The following is a 26,752-nucleotide window of genomic DNA, read 5'->3' as shown; positions in this document are numbered from 1 at the left end:
GTAGAGTGATTTAGAAACTGTTTTAAGAATTGAAAAATTATTATGCCCTGAGGAATAAACGCTATTGACTAAAACCATAAACTTTTCTATCTACCTTTCCTTAAAAAGCAGTGTGAGCAGCCGTACGCCGTCTGGAAGAGAGCCCCGTGTTATTCCCGGCAGCTGATGTCATCTGGTCAGATATTTGGCATTTATGCACCAGCCTCCCAAGCAGGCAGTGCCAGGCCCTCACTGGGCACAGCCACATGCCCAGCCGGTCTCATGGATGTTCCCAGCCTCTCCCAACGCCCTCATTTCGGCGTTGCTGCTGTCCTGGACAGAGCAGCGACACCGAGAATTGCAAATGTGGCTCTACAATGTACTAAACCAACACAAACACTGCTGGCTCCCTCTGCTGCTAAATATAAAGCAGTGTTACATACTAAACTCCTCAAGCAGCAAGGCAATGAAATAATCCCATTATTTTGTACAGTGGGTGCCTGACACGCTAGTAACGAGGCTCACAGGTGCAGGTTCCTGTTTCAGCCAAATCCCAATCCATGCTTGCAGCCTGCGCGCCCGGCTCGCCCCTCGGCGGGCGCTGGGTTAGGTGCTGTGCCCGGGTGCATGCCATGGGTAAAGCTTCCCGCCTCGCACCACGGCTTCCCTCTGTGAGAACAGGGTCAGGAGCCCATCTTTTAGGCGCAAGCTTAAGAACAGTCCCCATCCCTTGCGGGTTCATTTGGCAGGGATCCCGAGAGCAGCTTTATCCAGTAAAACAGAACCGCTCTTTCACCCACCCCTTTAAGTTGCTCTGTCATCTGTGTTTGAAATAAGCAACTACCTAAGTCAGACCATTTTTAACCCATCTATTAGCAAATCTGACACTCAACAGAGTGTATGCAGTAAAAAAGAAGCTACTCACTGTATTCTACAAATACAAATATCTTTTTTGTTTTGCTTTATTGTATTCACGGTTTTCAGGTTCCAAGGACACAAAAGCTACCCAAGTGTGTCAACCAAGGATTATTCCTCATGTCTTTTTAACATGGCTCTGAAAGTGGCTTGTAGCTATTCCAAACTGTCAGGGGGCAGATGTGAAGCAAGGAAGCTCAGCAATCTGATCCGGAAGGGCTGGACTTTTGATGCATTTTTAGTCAGAGTGTGGAAAAGAAGGGAGGCAGCAGGTTTCTGCTTTGCTTTCCCTCCTCCTCCCCTCAGCTTCACAATTAAATAAATAGGTAAACAAGGCAGACGAGCTCAAGGAGATCGCTCTATGCTGTGGACCTGTGGCTGCGCAGGACAATGTGTGCCCTGGAGTGACATTAACCCCTTCCACCTCCCGGACACCTGGAGCCCTCGTGCCCCACGCAGCAACAGGAGAGGGTTTTAGCCTCAAAACACTCGGTAAGGACCCTGCAGCTGCAGCTGGTGACAAGAGCAAGATACGGGTGTTTCCAGGGTATTTCTTCTCATTCTGCTTTCCTTCATGCCTGTTGAGAGCAGAGAGTGGGGCCCGGGGCCCCCTCCGGGGACAGTCACAGGGAGCAGCTCCTCCATCTTCCCGACTCTCCCGAGTTTCTTTCCTCTCCAGGTTTAAACCAGCCTGCCAACCACCTCCACCTGCCCCCTTGTAAATTCAACCTCAGACACGATTTCAATAAACTGGAAGTTTAACTGAAAGTCCCTCCATCAGACGGGACACTTCGACATTAAGGGATATTTCAGCAAAACATCCATTACCAGAACCTTACCCAACAACACAACAGCTCCTCTTCTTCCTCAAGCACGGACCTTGCAGTTTAAATACCATCTCCTTGAACGAAAGCCAGCCAAACTCTACCACTGCTAGGCTTTTATATATTTATTTTAGGCCACTATCCCCAAGTCAGATTGTGAAAAATTCCCTGAAGGGAGGCTCAAGTGGACAAAGATGAGAAGCCAGAAGGCCTACATCTAAATCTCCTTAACCTCCAGTGTCATGGCTTGTGTCCCAGTGACTTAGCTGTAAACCCTGGACAACATGAAGTTCTTGCTCAGTGCCCTGAAGGAAGATATCATTGATGTTTAAATAATATATCAAATGTAATGATAAATATAATACAAATACAATATAACACTAGGGCTATACAATAGTGCTCTATTCCTAGGTTTAGGCAGCAACTGTATTTTATTTTCTCCATGACTGGAACCAATTTTTACTTGTTGTAGAAGACCATGCCCTCTTTTTTAAAAAATACCATGACAGAAAATCTGTTGCAGAAATCTTTCTAAATATGCAACATCATTTTGTGTTTAATTTAAAGCCCCACTAAAACCTGCTAATTTAAAACCTCACAAGTAACCCACTTAAGACAGATTTAATTTCTTTTTCAAATCATTACTTTGTAGGCAACGGTTTTGCCAAAGTGGGAGCTCTCTATTCACAAAAGAGCCTTTTCAGTGGTGTATGGTTCGACTGCATTACTGTAATTTACAATGTGTTTAATGCTGACATGGATGGTGCCAGCTTAAGCCAATGAATGTACGATCACCCACTGGCCCTTACGCACTTGAACAACTTCCCAAACGCATTCTGGCTTTTCAGTCGAATAAAAAGGAATCACCTTGACTGCATCCTGCAAGAAACCCAGAGCAAACCATGAAGGAACTAACACCTTGCCCCAGGTATCAGGGAATCGCCTTCCGTCCCGCGCACGGACATTATCAAGCCACGCTGGCAGGAATCTGCCGGCAAGCTATCCCTTCAGCCAAGCACAACTTCCCCTGTGGCTGGAAACACATTTTCCAGGTGGGACGAACAAGGTGAGCGCAGGTTCCAGCGGCCAGGGCGCAGGAGGCCTTCCTGGGAAGGCTGGCGCCGGGGCGGCCGTGGCCGTCACACGCAGCGGTCCCCGAGTGCTGCGGCGTCCCGGGGACACGGGCAGCCCATGGGAGCTGCCCAGAGGGCCCCGAGAGAGCTGCCCTGCACCGGCTGCGGTCGCTCATCCCTCTGGGAAAGGTCCATCCGTGCGGCAGGGAGGACACCGGGCCCGCCTCCGGCCACCGCACGGGTGAGCGTGGCGAAGCCCCCTCTGCTCAGCTCTGCTCTGCTGCAGGGCGGAGAGCTCCTGGTTATTCATAACCTGAGCCCTGTTGTTCCTACGTGCTCCAGGTGTTCCTGATGGAGCAGGGGGGGTTGCACTAGATGATCCATAGAGGTCCCTTCCAACCTCAGCCACTCTGTGATTATTCACCACGTGTAGGGCCGAGGACTCCAGGTCACGTCTCCAAAGCTACCTATAAACCCAGCACAGGCTGGATTTTGAACTGGCACGTTATCTGTTCTTCTTTCAATTTAGCAAAGACCCAAGTTTTTGCATTCTGTGGTGATCAGGACGGCCAAGAGATGGCACAGACCAATGAAACAGATTGTACACAGGCATAATCCTCCTGATCCCAAAGAAAATGACACCCAAGTTATCCACTCCCACCCATTAAATGAGAAGACCTATTAGACAGGACTGTAAAAACCTTACAGCAGATGCCTGCCGTTCCTGTGATTAACACAGCTGCTTTACACAGGGCTCCTCAGGCTGTGGAGCAGAGCAGCAGTAAGAGGGCACAGCTATTTTGAGAGGAGAGCAGCCACTTCTCTTCTAGCCACGAGCCAAGAGCTTATTATTAAAACATAGACTAAGCCAAACTATAATCATGTCAATTATAGAAACATCCCTCTTAAATGTCCTAATATCCTCTTAAGTGTGCTCATGCAGCTCCCAGTGACAACGTTAGCGTAAGTTCTCTATTAAAAAAACAAAAAACAATGCAAAATCAGCACATATTTCGCTCATCAAGGCTTCATTTCTTCTGAATATCAAGAACTCCAGAAATTACTCCAAATGTACCAGAAAATTCCAGCTGTGAGTTGCTGCCATGACCTCCTTCAGACTGACAGAAACTGTAAGAGGGTTTGGGTTTGCCACTGAACAAGCTGCTCATTATGAGCACTGCAGAAGGACTCTCCTGTTGGCGTGTTTCTCAAAGGCAACGTTTTCTAAGCTTTACCAACTGGTCTCCAATAGTCTTACTATAGACTTGCAAATAGTAAGACTCCTACTTACAAGACCTTGCAAGTCTTACTGCCTTGCAAGGACCAAGTCCCACATACTGGTGTGTAAATATTTGCTGGCCGGGAACCTAACCATTCTCCTCAATCAAGTTCTCCTAAAAGTCATTTGAACACCACAGCTTGTAGGTCTGGTCGGTGCAGGGGGAGGTTACTCACCGGTCGATGACAATCTCCTTCTGCCTCAGCAGCCCTTCTTTTATCTTCATTAGGGACTCCCAGTTGCTGAAGTCCTGGTAGCTGGCAGCTGGGTAGCTCTGCCGAGATGTTCCAGTCAGCACCTGCACCAAATAAGTGCACAATTCATTTCCGAAACAGTAACGGTTAACAGTGCTCCAAACATCATGGAATTGGAATTCACAAAGCAGTTTGTTGTGTCAGGAATGCAGCAATGTTGCGTCAGGAATGCAGCAACTTATCCAGTGTTGCTTTATTTAAAACAAGTTTATTTGAAGAAGCAAAATGTATTTAAGCAAACTCTAGTCCAGCCACAGCGCTTAAAAAAATACCATTTTTCTAGAAATGATTTCATAGCTCTGCAAGCCACTTGAGATTAAAAGCTCATGCAGGATTCCAATTCTTTACAGATGCAAACACCACTAACTGCTCAGGCCCTGCTACAATTTCTTTTTAGTTCTCCTCAAGAAGCTTTCCATTCATCTTCCCATAACCCAGGCTGCGTCCCACTGCGAACTGATCTAAGATTACATCCAAGTTGAGCACGATCCAGCAACAACAGGCTTTAGATGGAAAGTAAGCAACAAACCAGGAAGTTTAGCCGGGAATATGGCCTGCAAAATGTATCCAGAAGTGCTATTTTGCATGTGAAAGAAAACTGCGCTGCAACAGCCAGTTCCACTATAGAGCATCACTTCATAAAAATGCATTTGTACAGTAACAAAGTCTTCTAACTACAGGGACTGTTGATGTCTAACGCTGCCTGGCAGGAAGGCTGCTGGGTCTCTTCCCAGTAGGTTTTCAGAGCAGGCTAAACATCTGTTTAGAGTAACACATATAAAGGCAGGACCAGATTCCTTCCCCTTTGAAGGCCTTTCTGGTCTCATTTTCCTAGTGTCACCTTTTCACTGACTTCTACCAAAGCTGCAGGAAGGGCCACCCTGTGTGGGCTCTGGCCTAATTGTAGCCCCCAGCATCTTCAGCCCTTCAGCCCCCTCTTCTTCTTCTTTTTTTTTTTTTCCCTTTAATTTCTAAGGGTTTCTGTTGTACAAGATTGAGAGCACTCACAAACTGTTGATGTTTTACATGTGAAGAGCATGATGTTTTGTTCAGACACCAAAAGGAAAATTGTTAAGTCAGAAAACCCTCTCACTCAGCTAAAATCACATCAGCAACCCCCAGAATGACCAGATGCCTGGATTTTTCAAGTTTTATACACAGAAGAACAGGAATACTGTCCCACAGTCCTGGTTCTTTTTCAAGTTGGTTATTGAGGCAGAGCTTTTCCAACTCATCTTCAGGTCTCAGAGGAGGGAGAAAAAGACGAGGGATAAGAGCTCCGGAGCCACCACGAGCACAGCAGGTAAGTGGGACACCAGTTATTTCTCTACAGAGAAGCTACGTGGGGGAAGGCACATGGTGCTGGGATCCTGCAGGCTGAAACAAGTGCCACGGCACACCATCCCATCTTCACCAGTGTCTCTAACCACAGCAAGAAACATTCCTCTTGTGTCTTCACTATCTATGGCACATCCTGGCCTCATTTTGCTCTTTCATGTTTTTGGAGGAGGAGAAGGGGGTGAAAATATGACTAAATCTGTTTTTAAAAAACTGAGAGACATTTTAAGACAGAACATTTCTACTTGCATCTGTATGCGAAGTTCTAGATTGCACCTGAAATTACAATGACCTACACGAAGAACTCCATTAACTGCTACGCTCGCTCAAGGAAGTTATATTGAAGGTGGCACAGCACTTTTCCTGGAAAGTGAGGAATGCCAAGGGCAAAGTGCTACTTGGATTAAGGTCTACAACAGAACTGTTGACCGCTGAGATTCATTTCAGAGTCTCCTGCTTTATTTTTCATGCAGGACGATCAATATTAACAGCATCACAAAATCCTCATTTGGTGATATCACCCTGAGTTGTTTTGGTTTGGAAAGTCATCTAATAAAACTTATAAAAGACACAAAGTGGTGATTGTTCTGGTACGTAATGTGTGTGCAGAGCATTGAAGGCTCTCTGGATCTAAAATTAATCTCCATGTAGTCTTACAGAATACCTTAGACTCGTCACACACTGCTCTGTATTAGAGTTATCCATGTCACTGGGTGAAGTAGAGCACAAAACTACTGCAGTGAAAGCCTCCCTCACTCACATGTGTCAGGCCGTGCAGCAAAGTCACACCAGAGCTACCACCACACTTCATACCATAAAAATTTCCCCTTCCTGATTCTCCCACCATAGCACTAAAAACTTTTTTATGTTCAATTCAATATCCTTGTCTACGGTCAAAAAAGAGAAAAGAAACAGTCCTAAATCCAGCTGGACTAGATACTTATTTTTCCTTGCTTCCCAGAGCCAGGAATTCCACCTCTAAACAAAGAGCTCAACTGTTCCACGTGATGAACAACAAATATATATATTTTTAAAGCCAAATCTTCCCACTTACTGGAAAAGGTCAGTTTTGTCTTTGGGACTATACTACAAAAATGAACTTCCTTCGTAAAAGCAAGTAGAGTGAGAACACAGAGAGGTGAAGATTAAAGACAACTACGTAATTATGAATCCATCTGATCTGAAAACATTTTGGAGGCTGCCAGTGGTTTCTCTAGCAAAATTCTTCAAAGAAAGCCCATTACTTAAATTGAGCTGATGTGCAAACTTAACAGATTGCACCAAATTAAAAAGACCCTTCAAATTCAGCACTACGAATGATTATGCAAGAAGTCAATGACATATTAAGGCCGATAAAAAGCAAAATGTTCTGCAAAGTTAAGAATTTTGACAATCAGATGTTAACGGGTTTAAAAAAATAACTATAGTATATATGGTGTGCTCAGCTGGCTGCCCCACATGTTTTGGGCTTTGGAATATATCCAACCTTACAGAGTACATACATGTTGCATATACACACGCAACACAACTCACACAGCATCATTTTGTGCTTCCTCTATTAGCTGCGTGCTTCAATTTATCACTGCAAACAGACAAAATAAAAAAATGTTTCTGTTATCACGTTTCAGCAATTAAAAAAAAAAAAGAGCTAAAAATACTTCTCAGCAGTGCCCAGAATAACAAGACTCTTCACTCACTGGTGCGCGTGTTGACTACTCCCCGCTGCTTGTGAGATGCTTTGAGTGGCCTGGTGACACACGGGTGTTCACTCATAGCAGGCAACGTGGGCTCCTTAGGACACCAGGCTGCGGAGGGAGGGCCGGGAACATCCTGAGGACTCGAGCACGGAGAGGCACCCTCAGCCCCAAGCACTCAGCCACCGGCAGTGCCCTCGGGAACATGCGGCAGGCCCTTCTTTCCGTCCCAGGAGACACGGCTGTTTTTGCTGCCTGACACCTCTCGAGCTTGGGCAGAGAACATCTGCTCCGCTAAAGCGGCATCCTTGGCACCCTAGTGTCCAAAGGTCCTCACTAGCTTGGGTTTTTTTTGACAAGGGCTGGGCCTTGGCTTTGAGGACCTGGCAGGTCTTCAAGGCGCTGCTGAGACACAGCCTGCAGCTGGGAATGGCTGCTCTTTGCTGCACCAGCCCACACCACCAGCAAGTGCTCACTGCTGGAACACATGCTGCTCAGGGATTCCATCATCCTTCTTAGCAGTGGGAAAATAGTTTTCTCCAGACCACACATAACAACATCTGGATAATCTAGGCCAGTAATGGCTGGGATTTTAACTATGCTCATTTTAATTATCTTCTCCAAAACGGTTCAAGTCAGAAGTCATGCACAGAGTAGCAGAATGTGTCACACAACAGGCTGTAGCACACAGTAAATGTGAAGTTCCACCCAAACAGACGGCTAATGTCAAAAATACAGAGATTCTCAAATACGTATTCTCAATACTTCAGCACTGCCTCTCCTCCAGTGGGTCAGTTCCCACAGCTCATTACTAACAGCTAGCAAGAAGCCAAAATAACAGAAAGTTATGCCAAGTAAACGATCCCTTTGGACCAAATGTTTGATGGCACTCGTGCAATCCCAAGAGATACTTTGTATTGAGCTTTCTCCTCCCTGCAAATTTTCAGGATTAGTTGAGAATTATCTCCAAAGCAAAGCGAGGAATCATTGCTACAGAAAGATGCTGTGCCTTGCAGAAAGAACAAACAGCCACAGTGCAGCATTATATCATATTCACAGATGGGTCCAAAATGGACTGGGGACCCATCAGTGAAATTCTGACTTGTGGTCCATGTGCGACTGTGGAGTAGCTGGTCTCCAGAAGCTCCTTCCCACCACAACCGGTCTGCAACACTGGTGTAAAATGCAGATTTTACCACCTCTGGCTTACTGCTGCACTCGAGCACGAGAGTGTTTGTGCTCAGCAGAGCATCATCAGTCACATCCCTCGTAGCAGCGCTCGGGCTGCCCCTTGTTCTGCTGCACTCCTGCAAATCTCAATCGGTTGTGGGGGCGAGAACACCCAGTGACACCCTGGTACCCTCTGGCAGCGGTGTCAGTGGGGTTCTCTGGGGACTTCTTAACAAGGAGAGGGGAATAATTAAAATCAAAATTGAGACATCGGGAAAAAAATGTGAGGTACTAAAAACCACAGAAGTGTCCTTGAAAGGTTAACATTATCAACAGAAAGCACTGAAAGGTAGCATGAGAGAAAGAAGGCATCAAAATCAGCAAAACTCGGGGAAAATTCAAGAACACAATCCAAATTTAATATAGATACATAAGCTGAAAAGAAATTAGCATGTGATACATCACATAGTACCAGGGAGAAAGAGCTTAATATTCATTAACAATTTAATCTGCATGAAAATTTGCTTAATGTATGTCTGGATCGCCTGTATGTGTCAGGTCACAGAAAGAGGCAGAGAGAGAAGGAATACCCAGCTGCAGTAATGTGTTCAGCTCTGGGCACTATTCCACCAGAAAACCATCAAAATTAGCAGGACATATTCAAAAAGAGCAAGGGAATGATTAAGAAGCTTAGAAAGGCTAACTTATGAAGAAGTGTTTGAAGACCTAAATATCATGGACAAAGGCTGAAGAGAAATGAAATCTGCCACCAAATACTTTCTATTTCTTAGGCTGAAAGTATGCAGACAACCAAATTTGATGGAGCGATATTTGAGATATGACTATTTGGGATAAGAATAACAGAAGAAGGAGAGGACCTAAAGAAAACTCATAAATGCTCAGGAAATTAGGAAACAATTAGGAAATAAAGGACAGTTCCTATTTGTATGTGGTTTGATGGCATATCAGTATTTCTATATCAGTGTCGGAATTAAATTATGTTGAGATTAAGTAAACCTGATCAAGTGCAGAATTACTAAACTATAAAGAGAGGAGTCACAGTTAGGCTTGTCTGAAGGCTAGAAAATCATAAACGCATTAAGAATAAATCTTAAAATATACACCTACAGTTGAATTGCATGGGTGCTACAAAATGGACTTCATTGGACTGAAAGGCCAAGTTGCACTAATTGCTACCCCAATTTGTAGAAGTTTAATGCAACGTTGATAACACTTAGGAGTCTCAAAACTCTCAAAGCAACATCAAAACGCTTCCCAAAAGCAACACATGCTCTAGCTTAATCCAGAGCTTCTTCCAGCATGTTTGTGGAAGCCTCAGCCCCAAGGGGCAGCTGCGCTGCTCACCAGTGCAGATACACCGGGTAGAGACCCCACGCGCTCAGCCCACATCAGCCCCGGAGGAACCCGACTGTCCTCTCAGCTACTGGGATTTAGCTTCTGCCCAGCGCTGCTTGTTCTGCAACGGAGCTTTGTGAACTCCACCAAGGTCAGGTTTGCCACTGCAGCCCGGAGAGGAAAACACGGCCCTTTTCCATGCAGCTTAGAAAGAAATCAAGCGCAAAGCTCAGCAACTGAACAGTCACCAGGATACCAACCCAGCAGGGGAAAACAAACGCGAAGGCCGAGTAATCACCGCAGAGGAAGAAGGCGGCACCGCTCTGCTGCCAAGAGCGGGGCCACCCGCTGCGGCACCGGCACCGCGGTGCCTCCAGTGCGGCAGGGATTCACCCCTGAACCGGGGATCACACAGCGCTGTTCTGTGGCCGCCGGGCACCGAGCACCTCATCAACCTTCTCCATAAACCATCACCATGCAGCTAGTGTGGTGCTGTCGGGATACGAGGCAAGAGCCGGCCGTTAGACACACACACACACTAGGTCAGGAAAAGGGAACTTTCATACCAAGGTGGTTTAAGAGAAGAGCGAATAAATAATCAGAGAGGGCAGGATGTTTCTAGCTCTCTGTGGCCGGGTATCTGGATTACGGCGACACACATAGCACCGCAGCCCTAAACTCGAGTCCAAGATTACAGCCCTGGCCCCACGTGGCTCAGGCCAGTAAAGGACAAGGTTTCTCCCTGCCGGTGACAACCTATTACCTCAGGAAACAGATATACATCCATGAGGACAACCCATAACCTCAGGAAACAGATATACATCCATGAGGACAACCCACGACCTCAGTCAGGGGCTCCGCAGGCTCCCTGCGGGGGCTGCTCCTGCCTGAGCGCCGTGCAGGCCCCACCGCCTGGCGAGGGCCCAGGCGCCATTTGGGGCCGGCCCGTCCCTCGGCGCCCACCTCCCTTCAGGCCCCTCTGCCTTCACGGGCTCCTCTAACACGCGCTGCACCCACACGGCTTCGGTCAGAAATCCCTTCCCTTCGTATTCTGGCAAATGTTAGGAGCGCAGAGCACTCCTAGGTGCCACTTTATATGACGTTAAAAGCAACGGGGCCTGGAATTTTCCACTGATAACATTTGGGTCTTTCCTAAGTATAGAAACACTTGTTTTATTAAGTGTTTGTATTATCTTCCCATTACACTTAAATTCAAATGCTCCTAATGAGAAAAATTCAGGAGATGAAAGGGAGCTTCCACAAGGAGAATACCTATAGATAAGTATATACATATACATGTTTTTCCTTGATGGTTTCAGTGAAACAGCACAATGAAAATAAAATGATTTTTTTTTCAAGTCCCTATTTTAAGCTGGAAAGCAGAATGGCCAAAAGTGGCTGTAGTTATTCAAAGCTTACGAAAGGGAAAGTGTCTTAAGGGCTGCAACAATGCAGGACATTATGATTCACTAAAAGGTTTTAGAGGCCATACAAGTAATACAGAAACAGATTATTACAAAGAGGAATAACTGGAAGGTATAACCAGGATAAGCAACAAGTCAGCCGTGAATACGATGCTAATAGCATCTAAAAAAAAACAGTCAAAAGCAGCCTCCAAATGCAAGACATCACCGTTACCTGTGCTTGGACATTTTTAAATAAGCCCTGATCCTTGGGAAAGAAAAAAGCCCCAAACCTCACACCTTTATGTTCAATACACTTTGCTGATACCCACAACTGCCATCTTAGCTTGCTGTGCAATCACTGGAATTCTTTTTAAAACCTAATAAACATAGAGTATTAGATTCTCTTAACAGATTCTGTGAAAACAGGGCCTTTTCCCGGCAAGTTCGTTTCAGCTTTTCATAACACTGAAGACCAATGAAGCATGACCGTAACATTCATGGGATTTAAGAGAGTTTAAAAACAAGCGATAAAAAACCCCCAAAATGCTATAGCTATTCAAAATATCCATTTGAAAACAGTACCAAGCGTTCACACAAACGCATCAAAGCGAGAGAGTCTTCCTGAAAAAGGCAACAAGGAGCTGATCTCAGTGGGTCCCTGCAGGAGGAGCGGATCATGTCAGCCTGCGCTCTTCTGCCTTTGCACAGGTGACTGCTCCGCACGTTATAATGGATAGCACATGGGGAAGGAATGACTATGCTTCCCACTGCCTTTTGGGCTGATAAACTAAGTAAATGGGGAAGAAGAAAAACCCTTTAGTAGTTCTGCATTTTCCACTACCATGAACAAAGAGGAGGCGCAGGAGGAAGAAAAGGCGACAGGGAAGTTCTACAAACGGCGGCATTCAGGGGATTTGGTGGCCTCCTCGTTGACAGCTGGATGCAAAGCACACGTTCTCTCTAAAAGCAGCCACACATGGTGGCCAGAAGGTCTATGGCCTTGAGGCACCATGTGCAAGACGAACACAGGACTCGTTTCCTTCTGCTTGCAAGTGCCTCGGAAACGTTATGCCATGGGGAAACCAGAGGCATGCTCATGTGTTCTGTGCCACTGCAGGAATCCTTGTGCTCAAGAGCTACCTGTGCTGCAGACGGGAACGCAAGGGGGGCACGGCCCTGCTGCGAGGGGACACCTGCGCAGCAGCACCCACCCACGTCCCACAGCACCATGTCCACAGCAGCTATTAACCCACTTGCCCCACGTCTTGGAAAAATTCCCCCCTCATTTTTATTTATTTGTCTGGGGCTTTTTGGAATCATACAATGACATCACATACCTGTCTGTTTCCCCCTACAATTTTCAGGGGGAATTAGGAATTTCTAGTACAAATATTTGCATAGTGTGGTCTGAAACTTGGGCATTGTTGACAACCTGAAGAAACTCGGTCAAATTAGATTTAGAATTGACCATAAAACCAGGAACCTCCTGAGCACATACGGTCGTGAGACAATTTGCATGTGGGATAAGCAATGGATTTTTAATCTGTTTGGCTTGCATCCAGCTGGAGAACCTTTCCCACTTGAGCGTATGAGGGGTATTTGAGACGCACCTGTCTCTACCAAAAGCAGCCGTGAAAGGTTTGGAGGTATCTGAGTGTCTGTGTCAATGTGTGAAGGTGTTTTCTTTCCCTAGATGATATGGTAAGAGAAGGGGGAAATAAATAAATACATTATTAATAACGAAAATAAATCAAGTCCTAGGGCTTTCTTTGGACTAGTCTTTGGACTAGATGATCTCCAGAGGTGTTTTCCAACCTCAACTGTTCTCAACACACCAAGTCCCTGCTGTTTCTCTGCTTGATAAATTACAATATTACGGCATGAAAATATAAACCGTGCATATTCCCGGATGACGGATGTGAGACAGCAGCTACACAAGCTGAGAAAGCTGATGCTATTCCAGCGGTTCTGCTTTTCAGCCAGATAACTCTAGACGCAAGCTTGAGACTAAAACAAACCTTTGTAAACCTGGCCATTCCTCCTCTTTCCTCCCTGCTTCTCCAACCAAACATGCTCTTCCTCTGCCCTCAACAGCCACTAACAGAGCAAACCAATCAAGCCAAATGATATGTCCTTAACCTGGATACTTTTTGATCTCCACAGCACCTACCGCAGCCTGAAGAGCTTCAAAAGCTCCATTTTATTACAAGGAAATACCCAACCAGAGCCCTGGCTGCCCAGGGAGGCTGTGGAGTCTCCTTCTTTGGAGATCTTCCAACCCCGCCTGGATGCCGCACTGTGCCCCGTGCTCTGGGTGTCTCTGCTGGAGCAGGGGGGTTGGACTAGGTGATCTCTAGAGGTCCCTTCCAACCTCAACCGTTCTGTGATAAAAACACAATGTTTAGTCTCGCTCTTTTTTTTTCCCCCTTTCATAAAACAGAGTAATCCAGCACAACATGAATCAGGCAATGGCACTCTAAGCTGAAAGGAGGCGACTAGCCTACATGACAGCATCCACGCTCCAGAATGAACTGTCTTGGTTTTTTATCTGCTGCCCGGGAGAGCTCAATACAACTTCTACACCAAAATTAGCATCATCAAGTAATACAACCAACTGTGTTTCAAAACATGGGGATGAACTCATTCCCAACATGGGCTATGGTAAGAGGAACACAAGCAACCCTTCCATTACAGAAGAGCCACAGGAATAAGGAAGAGTAAGTCTGACCCCTAAGGCCAAGGGGTCCACTAGCCTGAGCAGGACAAGGTTCCCAGCTCCAGTGAGTGATGACAGCCCTTCCCTGAGGAAGCAGCTGCCCGTAACAAAACACACAGTCAGAAAATATCTTCAAGACAGTGAAATCCATTCTTGTTACTCAAAGATGGTCCGAACCACAGGAGGAGATCCACATTTTTATTTTGGCACGTTCTGTAGTGGGATAAAGAAAAATGAGGTTTTCATCCTCCAAATTCTCAAGTAATAGAATTTGGGATCCCTTATTTTTTGTGCGTTATAAGAGAATTAAACTGCATTTGTAGGAATGAACCGATACGTTATGATAGGAGAGGGAAAAGACATTCTGCTACTTAAACTTCAGTGATTTCTAATGAAATTTAATAGCTAGGAATTGCATATAATAAAATCGGAAGTGATAAGTAACTGGCATTCACCATGGGCAATTTGCTAGTCCTTCACATAGAGCTACACCATTAAAAAAAAAAGCAAGTTTTGGGCAACAGGCAGAAGAAAAAGTGAATGACCAAGAAAAAAACAAATGCCCTCGGTAGCACCTACGAGGTGAAAGCTACTTCTGTTTGGCACTCTTGTATACACCTCTTAGCAGGACCGATAAAGTGACCCCGGAGGCCGAGCACCCCGTTCCTGTGCTCTCGGTGCTCGCGAGGAGCTGCCAGGGAGGCAGGACTAGTCCTGCTGAGGCCCCTGCTCTCCCAGCGACACGAGGGCCGTGGGGACAATCCCTAAACTTCCCAATGCCGCCTGTCCATCACCAGACACGGCTTGTGCTGCAGCACCTGCGTAGGGGAGCCGGTGCGGGGCCCGCGGTCCCGGCGCCCTGTCTCTCCTTCATGTGCCCGTGTCTCGCCGCTCATCCGCCACTCACCGCACGTCAGGCAACACAGCTAATCTCTGCGCTTCCCAGAACCCTTTATCTGGGAGGCACTCAGCACAGCAGGGAGCATCTCGGCATCTTAACCATTCCGTGATTCTGGGATCCCACCTAAAGCCACTTGTGCTGTTTAACCAGTGGAGGACACTGGAAAACACCAGAATTCTCCCAAGCATCTTCTAAAAAGCAGCAGCCTCCAGCGTGGAGACCACTGTGCTCGAAGCCCCAATCTGCCCGTCCTGTGTCGTGCTGTGATCCAGGCACTCTGCACTCCACTACCTGCTGCTATTCAAACTAGTAATTATTTGACCTTTGTTAAGCTAGCAAAAAGTAAACCTCACTGATATAAAAGCACCCATGTATTTGAAAGGGCATTTCTGCACTGCAAAATGATAAATAAATAATAAAATCTATATGGGTCAAGCCTATGCTAACTGTGCACCAAGTCAAACACAGGCGTCTTGTACGTACAGGGAAGGGAAGAGGGAGGACCCCAGGGATTTTCAGAGCAGAACCCACAAAAAGCATCTTCTTTCCCTACCCCTCTCCTAGCTCCAGGTGAAAGCTTTGAAGGTAACAAACCACTAACGTGGCTTCTCAGCCCTACAATCTACTTTAATGGTTAAAGCTCATGGCAGTAACACTGACTGCAGTGAAAATATGCAAGTTGACCTTTCTGAAACAGCCTTCAGTTCGTAACAAACCAGACAGGACTTCCTGCCAGAGCCTTTAGCATTCCCAAAATGAGAAGTATTGCAGCACGGACTGCAGTTTTCTATTCAATTACTTGGTAGAGGATTTGTAATCATTTGGCCATGGGAAGCATCACAAGCTGCAGCTCCACAACATTAGTTCTTTTGGTTCATGCTGAAGAACGTGATGTGAAGACTAAAGAACCTTTAATGGCTCTCTCATGCTTAGGGAGAGCAAATATTTTCAGTCCCAAAGGAGCATAAGCCAAGCAAAGATGAGGTCTCCCAGCAGAGCTGTCTCCTGTAACAGCAGCACAGACCACAAACTAGATCATTTCCCTCCTTCTATGAGCACTTTCACAAAGGTGCCTGCACCCCCAAAAATACATCCAAATCCATAAATGTGCAACTACTGACTGTGTGAGATACCAGTACTGAGAGAGAATCACTTAGTCCCCCAGGCAGTGAGGAGGCAGCTGGCAAGAACAGTGATTTTTGCCATAGGTTTATGATATAGGTCATAGATTTAGGATATTCAAGCAACAAAATTCAAAGAAATGAAAACAGTAATAGCTCTGAATCAATCAGGCTGTCTCCTTAGCTGCTCTGCATTTTTAGAAGCGAGGCATCCCCTTTCCACCTTTTATATTCTATTCTGTCTGCACTGCAAATTTAAACAGAGTGATGTATTGGCTGGATACTTTCCCTTTACCAGAGCAGAGCAAACAGCATCTCCTAAACCGCATTTGCTGCTACGTCTACAGTCACAAGTAACTGAATTACACCTTTAGCAGTCTCGCTGCTAATCCTGAGAAACACTCATTGCAGGAAGGGGAGATCTCCCCCTCCTCCTCTTCAGCTTTCAATGCCAGAATCTGAAATCACGTCCCATCTACATGCACAAAAGAGCGCACATCTGTGGGAGCATCCACTCCTCTCTAAGCCGAGGTTACTTTCAAACCAAGCTGGTTCATACCAAGCAAACCTGAGAGAAAACTAAGCAGTACAAATACTTTCAGTATTTCTTTATTCTTGTGATTTTAATTTAATTAAGCTTAAGTAGGGCTCGTCTTCATTTATCTTTATGTGTCCATCTAAAATCCGTAACTCTATTGCCATCGTCAAATCTTCACGGAGGTTATACAGGCGGCCAAGGACCTCAACAAAACAGGCCAGAAGCATCTTGGAGGAAGTCATTCCAATGTGAATACAAGTCTTCTTGTTGTTACTTGAATACAGGCCCTGCCATGCTGAAGCCCAACACGTCTCTTCTTGGACACAATCCCGAGCACCAGCCGGCCCTCCAAGCAAATGGGAAGAAACACTCCTGGTGGCGCATGGCTAATCCTCTGGAGAAAGCCCAAACCATCTCCATGTAAGGTCAAGCAGGCAACAGCTGCACGTTTTTGTTCCACAGCACAAACAAAGCAGACCAAAAGCTCCAACCCGGATTCCTTCCCAAAGCTCTTCCTTTGGGATGGCCGTGGGTGTTGGGCCCTGGGGAGTCAGCCAGGGCACTACAGGGTGCTCGGATCCACCCGCGGGGCTCCTCACGTTGATGCACAACTGGGCAGCGCTCTGGCAAGCGCCTGGGACCTCACCAAAGCCCAAGTTACGCTATACAGAATGATATTAAACTGCAATAGGAAAGTGATCCGGGAAGGTGCCCCACCAAGCTCACTGGAAAAACAAACATCAGCACTAAAGCTACAACATTCTTGTAGCTCGCTTTTAAGAATTTATTCAGTTGAGGAATATTTACAGTCTCGCTGGATCTAAAATTTCTTATCTAAGTTAAAAACATACAGAAGACATTTGCTATTTTGGATGACATACCATCTTTATTACCTTCCACACTTTAGTATCTTAAATAGCACTTAAAGACTAAACGGACTAGTTACATATTTATTAATCACTCCTTAAAAATAAGAATTTTAAGGCATCTCATTTTAAAAAGTTCTAGAAGAATGCTTAAGTCCAGCTCACTGTTATAAAGAAAAAGGGAGGATTTTGGGAAGAGAGCCTCAGTAACACGAGGACTTTCGGTAAAAGGGGGACCGTACGTTACACCAGCTGCCCCCGCGGGTGCTGGACTCAACCACAGAAGCTACGGAAGTGCCTTTAAAGCAAACCACCTGCAGCATGCTCTGCACGCTGCATTTCATGTGAAGGGAAGAGGAGCACAACCACCAGCCCACGCTGCACAGGTGCTGTCAAAACCAGATCCAGTGGCATTTCGGGCCAGGCTGGCCATTCCAGCTGCAATTCCCAAGCCGGGAACCCCCCCTTGCTGCCAGGAGCACCCGCAGAGCAAGCCTGGTGCTGGATGCACAAGGCTCAGTCCTTTCCACATCCAGCAAACCCTCCTCTTCCCAAGCACACGGAGCCTCCTGCTGCACTCCCTTGTCCAAAACACTGCCTGGGACTGCTGCCGGCAGCAAAGAGGGCGCCTGGGGATGGGGAGGACAAAACCCTGCCGCACTTCACAGGAAAATTCATTTCACATTGCACATTTTCTCTGTGAAATCACATTTCACATGAGGAAAGATTTGTGTGACCCTGAAACGGGGCAAAAGCTGTGACCCCTGAGGAGCAGCTTCCCGGTGGGAGGAGGGCGACCCTGGGGCAGGGGCAGCGTGGCTGGAACAGCCGCCCGCAGCACTCCGGACGCGGCTGCTGCTGGAGTCACCTGCCCATGCAGTGTCCCGTGCATCACTCCAGCCTGAAAAACAGCAGCCCCAGAGGGGGTTTGGACTTTCATTATGAGGAAACGTTGCCCAATTCCAGTTTTTGTTAAAAAAGCATGGGCGCCCAGCTCCTCTCACTCATCCACCAGATCGCACCGCTTCACTCCGACTCTGTTCCAGACCCCTCCCTCCTTCGGTGGCTCCGCAGCTCTGCTCCCCAGCGGCGACTTTCCTTTACAAGAGGGGGGAAAAAAAAAAACCCACAAATCCCCGTGGTCCCTGCTGGGAGGCAGGAGCCGCGGGCGGCCGGAGCGGTGCCAGCGGCCGCGGGGCCAATGGCAGTGGGGTGACGCGCCGGGCTCCCGCTGCCGCCGCCTTCCCAGGCGCGGGCCACTCGCGGCGAGGGACGCGCCGAGCCGGACACGGCGCCGGGCCCCGCAGGTAAGCGACGCTCCTCTGCCTCGCGCTGCGCCGCTGCCTCGCGCTGCGCCGCTGCCTCGCGCTGCACCGCTGCCTCGCGCTGCACCGCTGCGCTGCTCCTCACACTGCTCCTCTCCTCACGCTGCTCCTCGTGCTGCTCCTCTCCTCACGCTGCTCCTCGTGCTGCTCCTCTGCTCTCCTCGCGCTGCTCCGCTCCTCATGCTGCACTGCTCCATGCCGGCCTCGGCTCCAGCTGCCCCCACGTGTGGCCCCATTTGCTTTTTTCAATATATGAAACTCACTAAAGTCACCTGCAGTCTTCTAGAGACACCTGCGTTTGCCCTGGTGTGTGTCTGCCCACAGCCCCCGGCAAGGGAGGCTGCTTCAGTTCAACTCAGAGATTTAACTCTTTGCTCATTTAACGCACTGAGAGAGCAAAACTCTGGAGTTTGCTGCATGCTGAGAATGGTATTCTTGATTTTTTTAAAAAAGAAAAGTTTTATAACTGATGTTTTACTACTGCTTTACTACCTTCAGTTTGAACTAGATTTCGCACGGTATTTTTTCTATGAAATCCTTTAAAGGTTAAAATGGCCAGCAGGAGGAAAAAAAGTCTTGTTTGTCCTAGAACACTCCCAATAACAGATTTATTTGTAGCATCATGAGCCAAGCTTTAACGCCAAAAGTAAAATACTGCCCTAGCTTTAAGACGAGCGCAAACTGAAGAAAACAGAGATCAAATAGTGACATATGCCATAAAAAGTGTATTTTAGTATTTATATATACAAGTATTTTTAAAGGAATATAATTCTGGAATACGTAGGTGTAGAGTTTAACAAATTGCTTTGCAGGTTAAGGAAAGAAATGTGGTTTGACTCGCAAGCTCAGAGCAAACAGTTTGTACTTGCTCTCCTCAACACTATTCCCTGTCCCTTCCCACTGACCTACACCCCTCGATTTACAGATATTTAAAGTCCTGGCATCGGAGAAGAGAGCCTCCATGCCATTCCTGAGGCACCTTTGTCCCCTTCCCGAGCAGGCACAACCAACTGCCCTTAGAGACCGGCAAAGGCACCAGGCCAAGCGCGGCCCCAGGCGCCCGGCTTTGTGCTCAGCATCCTTGGGCCAGCCGGGACTACACAACTATGTTTAAATTTGCTTCAAACGTAATACTAAGTGCAGAGGAGAGCCTGCATTTATTCCATCCGGTTGAAAATCTGTCCCAATCCATACACTGCACAGAGATTTCTTTGCTTGTTAAATAGTTCGCCTACGCATACAGAGACCAGGCACACGCACGGGAACGGAGGTCCTTGGGCTGCAGCAGCCACGTTTCCCAGTTTCCTGCTGCTTTGCCGTCCAGTTGTCAAGACTCCTGTATTATCAGTATTTAGGGTTGCTGTATACATCACTTTAAGGTGCTCTTTAAAGAAACTGCACCTTATTATTCCTCATTCTAAAGAAAAGTTAGGAATACAGATTCTTTGCTATATAACATGAACCTCAAAGATTATTTCATAATCAGATCCAAGAAAGACGACTTTCCCTGGATTTTTCAGACTACCAAACTGAGGTGTATATGATACACTTGAACAGGAACAAGAATACTTATTCTTGAAGCAGTTTGTGAAACAACTGGAGTTAGCAAGAGAAAAGTATCCCCACTAGGGAAAACAAACCAAACCCAAACCACACACACACAATACCATCACATTCCCTGAACTAGGGGACACAACTACCAAGCTTTTACTTTCCAGAAACTGAGGTATAGCTATGGAGGACTCTCCTAGCACCAGAGTACTTTTCAGAAGTCAAGTTTGTCCATTATTTGATTCTTTGAATCAGTGCCATTCTTTGTCTGCTAAAAGGATTTAAAAAATAAAAGCAATAACTAGAAAAACAATCTCCGAAACAAAACGTGGCAACTCGTTCCCCTTGCAGCCTTTAGGTGTGTTAGGTGCACTGCCGTTTATCCTTGGTTCAAAGCGCACCTGCCCGTCTCCTGTTGGCAAGAGGGGCCACGTGAACCACCACACCTACAGCCTGGCCTGGCACCACAAGGTGTTTGGCACCTGGGAGGGCAGGACAGGGAAGGATCTAAGATGGCAAATCACACCCGCTGCTGGGAAAAGGACACGGCATTGTGTGTGCATGTGTGTGTGTGTATATTATATTATTATATATGTGTATGGCACACCTTGTTTTTCCTGGGGAAGTGCAGACTGCTTCAGCTGGGGCAGCTGCCCAGCTCGCACCTCTGGGTGCTGTGGTGGCTGCAGGAAGAGGCAGGAAAAGCCTGACCTGCTGATTTGAAAGACTCATCTTCCCAAACCATGACATTATCAATGCTTCTGTACCGGCCAGGCTTTAAAACCAGGGGAAAGGAAGGACAAAACATGAGTTTAGTCCTCGGCCTGGGCCTGAGGACACAGCCTGTCACGAGGCAGCCACTAGCACTCAGTGCACGCCAGCTGCGCTCCCTTCCCACCCCACTCCTTGGTCTTTCCCCACAACCCACCCTCCTTCCTCCCTTCCTGCCTCCAAGGTGCCCCTAGTGCACAGAAATAATACATCCAGCCACAGAGATAAACCCTCTCAAGTCACCTCCAGATTATTTTGCTCTCCATCAACAAAAAAGTGACATACCTCTACAAATCCCTTCTGTACTCCAGAACCTGGGAGCTATTCCACGCTACAGATGTAAACTTCTGCTCACTGAATAAATTGGAGGAAGAGCAGCGAGACCCTCTAGAGGCCTCCAAGTTAGTTCCCATTCCTCCTTCCTTCTCCTTCCCCCCCTCCTGGCTCCCTCTCTCCTCCCCTGGGGCTGCGTTTCCCACAGATGCTTCCATCAAAGGCTCCAAATTCAGCTCAACTAAACTCACAGCATCTAGTTCTGTGGACAGGGTGGCTCTGGCCCTACGTACCCAAATGCTAAGGGTTTTTTTCCCGAAATGTGCCGGAACTGCCTCTCTCTCTCTCTGGGAGGATGGCAGCGCTCACGGAGCGAGAGCAACAGGGATCAGCTGCCCCACGGGCCGCTCTGTGCCGGGCAGCTCCGGGGCAGCAGCTCTAGACAGACGCTCGCCAAGCCCAACTCCACATACTTTTTCTATCACCATTTATGAACAGAGAGGTTCATTTGCAAGAGATAGAGATGGATGACTCTTCCTGGGGTGATCTCACTACAGAAAGCTACGGGTGACACCATTACACAATGGTCATTTTTAGCAATGTCTTTTCAAGGCTGCAGCTTCACTTGATTGTATGGGAGAGCCGCAAATCAAGTATGTCAAACCTCTCCCATTCCACTGATATCACTGCTGCATTTAGTAAACGTGTGACAGGAAACAGGCCAGCGCTAAAATTGCTGCGGCCTTTCCAGCGGAGCCAAATTTATCCCACGTGACTCCAGAGGAGCGGACGCGGCTCCGCGGGGAGCGAGCGCAGCCTGTGGCCGGCAGCACTGCTCGCATTCCTGCGCTCCCTGCGAAGGACGCCCAGAAACACGGCTAAAAATACCCCCCGTGACCCACAGACACGGTCACCTGCCAGCGATGGGGCAGCAGCGACCGGGACCGCGTCTCCCGATGGGATCCCCGCTCAGGGCTCCCCACATCCCACACGAGCCTCGTGCTTCCCCTCGCGATCCCGCGCAGCACCCGGCCCCGACACGGAGGATGGGAATGGGAAGTCAGATGAGCTGTGCAGGTCAGCAGCAGCAGCCACCAGGCCTCCTGCTGCAGCTCTGCTATGCGCTGTGGGTCTGACCCCATGGCAAGGGGGACGACAACACACACACACACACACGCACACCACTCAGGTATGGCCTTTGCACAGATGCTGGAAGACAAAGATCAGGATCTAAACAGCCTGCAGTTCCCCTTACAGTATCGTGGGCCATGGCTGCTAAGGGGCAGGTGCTTAGTAGTCTTCAAGATGAGCATAAACCTAACCTTGAAAAGCAAAGTTTTGGAAACCTAAGTTTACATTGAAAACACTGCAGAGAGAAGTTATTTCAGGCTTTTTTGGAATCTGAAAACCATTTCCACTTGCACTGATCAAAGCACTTTACTTCCGTGTGTCTAACTCTTCGCTCTCCTGCTTTCCCAGCTCCACCAGGACTGCCTAAACCAGCCCGGGACGACGCCGGGCACTTGGCACCGCTCCCGGGAACTCCTCTCGTGTCCTGCGCTGCCCAGAGCTCTGCCCTCCCGCTGCCATGGATAAGGTGCAGTACATAACGCGCTCGGCCCTGAGGAGAGCCTCCACCATCGAGGTGAACCCGCAGGCGCGCCAGCGCCTCCAGGAGCTCTTCGTGAACTTCTGCCTCATCCTCATCTGCCTCTTGCTCATCTGCATCATCGTGATGCTCCTCTGAAGGCCCGGCCCTTCTCCGCGCCGCCCGCAGCAGAGTCATTCCTGGGGGAAGAGCACGGCGCCGGGAGCTCCCGCCGCCGGAGCCGGGACTAGTGCCGCACGCCAACCTCGCGCCCTCCTCCCACCATTAAAAACCCGTTCAAAACCCGCCCCGTGCCCGAGGGAGGCCTCTTCGCGCGTCAGGAGCCGGCTCGTCCTGCGGGCTGGCGGCCGCTGGCGCTCCAGCCGGGAACGGGCGCGGGAGTGGAGCCGCTGCAGGGTGGGAGGCCGCATGGACAACCCCCATCTCGGGCTGCGCCGAGCACTGCTAAGCTGCTGGTCTTGGTTTGAAGTTAGGCCCGAGTCCACACATACACACAAAATTAGACACATACACATCGATTTGATCACATCACAGATAATCTTCCATTCTGCCTGCTTCAAGACACTGCATCTTTGAGTTATCAAGCAAGAAGTACGGCTTCTCGCAGTGTGCTTGCAGAAACAGCAATCGGAACCACTGACTGGGTCTCCAAGTTCTCCTGTTCTGCAGTCACTGAACGAGCCTAACAGCCCAAGGGAAAACCCAAGCAATGCTCCAAGTTCCCAACATTCAGCTTTCGGCAGCTCTAGCACGGTCTGCGCTGACGTTTTCTGCAGAAACCTCCTCAGTCTAGAGCTGCAGCAAACCTGCTGGTGGCCAGCCCCACTCGGGGCGGCCCCCCTGGATATGGCCGAGCCGCCTGGACTGCTGCTCTGAGCAGAGCTATCCCGCGGGGCAGCACCGCTGCCGCCCCTGCAAACGCCTGCTCAGGAACAGACAGCTATCCGGCCAAAACAAACTAGCATTATGCATGGGAGGCAAAGCACTGCAGAAAAATGTCTTTCAGCCTGAAACCATAGAGTGTGTGTGTGTGTGTATAGTGTGTGTGTGTGTGTATATGTATATATTTATATATACACACACACACACATATATATGTATGCGCACACACACCCCTTTTGCACATTTGCAGTTCTCTGTAGCAAGGCTGCACACTGGACTTACAGAGCCCCCATGTGTTCCTAGGGGCTCATACTCCTATTTTTCTATATTCCCATACTAAATTCTAAAATTTCAAATTCAAATACACCTCAAAAGACGACACACAGAGGTCAAGTGGCCAGCTACTTTTAAGGGCAACTTTCTGTACCCTCCTTTGCAACCAATCCCAATGATAAATATAGGAAAACAAAATAAGCCGATCTCAGTCTTAAACTCGGCCTTAAGATACTTAACACGCAGAGCTTCTAGGCTCACAATGTGCTCAGATCTGGCGTCCACCGCTGCAGATCAGGCCACACACCTGGCATCATTGTTCCTCGCCAGCAAACTACCTTCCCTATGGAAATTTCAGCTGCACATTTTCCCTATTATTGCTCCTTTTTAAGAGAGAGGGAAAAAAAAAAAAAAAAAAAAAAAAGAACAAATGCAGCAAACTACTTCAGTGGGAAAAAGTAGGAAAATGCAAGTTACTTTCATTTCTGGAAAAAAAAACCCAACTATGTTTCTGTGTAAGGAACAGGGCTCCCAGTTTTAGTTGGCTTCAGCCAACTTTCAAACGACTTCCACCAAACACACACAGTATCTTTGCAACATTGAAAGCACTTCTAAAATAAGCTTCCTTTGAAACAATCGGAAAACTCTTTATTTATTTAAGAGCCATAAGAAGCAAGAATAAAACCAGGCTATCAAGAACCTGGAAGCCCTAGTGCTGATTTAGAGCAGTGCAGATAAACGGCAGCTGCGCTGGGTCACACAGTGTCCTGCAGCTCTGCTGAGCTAAGCCCAGCCAGCAGACCCCACGCTACACAGCATCAGCTAAACCCGGTATCTAAAAATGCCTTCTGTACATAGAACCCTTCTTGGTTTACCTATGAGAGCTTTAAAACTAGCACCTCCTGTACGTTCTGTTAAGATAATTCTTGAAAACATATTTATGCTTTAAATTAGCTATCCAAATGCAATCCAGTTTAGAAATAAGTGTCCATTGTAACAGGTATTTATAAGCCTAGTTTATGTGAAAAAACGAGCAATTGTGAAACTTTCTGATTCTTTATAGCTGTTTATGTTGCTTTGGTTTTGAACAGTGAATTTGCTTACGTTGCCATGTCCAAATCACCTATGAATTATTTTACTTACACTCATCAGCGAGTGCACGGAAACTATCGTAAGGAGTTTTATGAAAGTTGAAGCAAAATGCTCACTACTTTTACGAGGCATAATAATAAAATTCCAAGCATAAGAGGTGGCTCGGGTTAGGCTTTCATTGCTCCGTCTCACTTCTCTCCATGCCAGGTATTTTTGCTATTCTGTCTTCCAATAGATGATGAAAAACAAAAATCAGAAAGCGACAGTTTTGTATTGTCCTTCCCAGAATTCAGTTCTTAATTCCCGACTCGAGCTTAAGTGACAGTGACACTGGTGGCCATTTTACACCGGTAAGGAACCGGTAAGGCACAAAAATGTCTTTCTTGTTGTTGTCCTGGTGGAGGGAAAAGCGTTTGTTTGCGTTAAAAAATTTATCTTGCCACCTGGAACTGCAGCAGAAACCTGCCCATTTTTCTGTGGAAAAGTCATCCCGTTGGGAATTAAAACTTTGTTCTGATCAGCAGTAGTGAGTAAAGCAAGTGAAAGGGTAGCGAGCAACAGCCTTTCTTTACCACCTGCTCTGCACCAGGTTTGCAGTGACTGCCCTTAGCAGCTGGGCTGAACCAGGCACTGAAAGCGTAAAAGAGGCTTAAACAACAACTTCCAGAAAACACACACAAAATACCCTGGGTAGACTTCCACGAGAAAAGGACTTGCACGTAAATTTTGCTATGTATGCCTACAAAAATAAAATCATCTACATCACACCCTTCATGTCTAGATGCACTTTAACCATACCCAGTTAGTCAAAACTTGAGGAGAGGCACATACAAAATACATTCATTTAGCAAGTATGTCTTAAATCCTTGCTCATATCTGTTGGTCTATCCTATAGGCTACAGATCAGCCTCCTATATCCATATGTTCAACAGTAGAATCCATCAAAATAAAGCTAGGAAATGTTTGTGACATCCTCTACAACAGATATATATACACTTTATTTAGCATTAAATATAGTCCCTTTTGGCTTTCATCTACATTTTAAAAAAAGGAGGAAAAAGAGAGGAGAGGGGATTGTTTATAGAAGGAGAGGAGTGAAAACTTTTTAGTCCCGTAAGGATTTTTGCAAAAGCTGGTATTCACCCTAACAAAAACAGTAACAATAATAAGGTAAAAACAGGTCATGTAAGGGTTTTACAGACCTGAATGTATTCATTGATTCTAGTTTCTGACAACCAGTTTCGCCTGGTTGCCCCTCTGCAGCTGTAGGACACTGCCCTCTTGCGACCCTCGCTCGCAACCTCAGCTGGCTCCTGACGGGAAATCTTCCCAGGCTCTCACTGTTCGGCCTCATTAGTTCTACTTGTTCTCTCTCGTGTGCGTATGTGTGTGTATATATATATGTCTATATTATATATATATATATAAAATATACGAACCCCGCGCGGCAGAACGCTGGCCCAACCCCGCGTGCCCAACGGGAAGCAAACTGCCGAGCCGCAGCTTCGCTTCTCTTGGCGCAGTCCTATCAACTCCCATACCTGCT

The 26,752-nt window shown here is 47.3% G+C and overlaps 2 protein-coding genes across 2 annotated transcripts in view; one reads left to right on the top strand and one right to left on the bottom strand.

The window, feature by feature from the left end:
- The window catches only part of CEP85L (centrosomal protein 85 like), an 80,657-nt gene that overhangs the window by 20,146 nt on the left and 33,759 nt on the right, over nucleotides 1–26,752 (bottom strand). Inside the window, exon 4 of the mRNA XM_026041853.1 lies at nucleotides 4,247–4,368. Within this exon, the coding sequence (XP_025897638.1) occupies nucleotides 4,247–4,368 (122 nt within the window). The remainder of the gene's footprint in view (nucleotides 1–4,246; nucleotides 4,369–26,752) is intronic.
- PLN (phospholamban) lies at nucleotides 22,939–23,097 on the top strand. Its single transcript, XM_026041848.1, has one exon. It carries the CDS (start codon nucleotides 22,939–22,941, stop codon nucleotides 23,095–23,097), a length of 159 nt encoding a protein of 52 aa, XP_025897633.1.

The sequence above is a fragment of the Nothoprocta perdicaria genome, unplaced genomic scaffold (assembly GCF_003342845.1).
Source record: "Nothoprocta perdicaria isolate Ctin4 unplaced genomic scaffold, notPer1 scaffold_296, whole genome shotgun sequence".
Classification (NCBI taxonomy): Eukaryota; Metazoa; Chordata; class Aves; order Tinamiformes; family Tinamidae; genus Nothoprocta; species Nothoprocta perdicaria.
This window is presented reverse-complemented; position numbering and strand designations above follow the sequence as displayed.

What these genes read in the sequence shown, in the direction of transcription:
- PLN (XM_026041848.1), top strand. Translation starts at nt 22,939, where the DNA reads ATGGATAAGGTGCAGTACATAACGCGCTCGGCCCTGAGGAGAGCCTCC.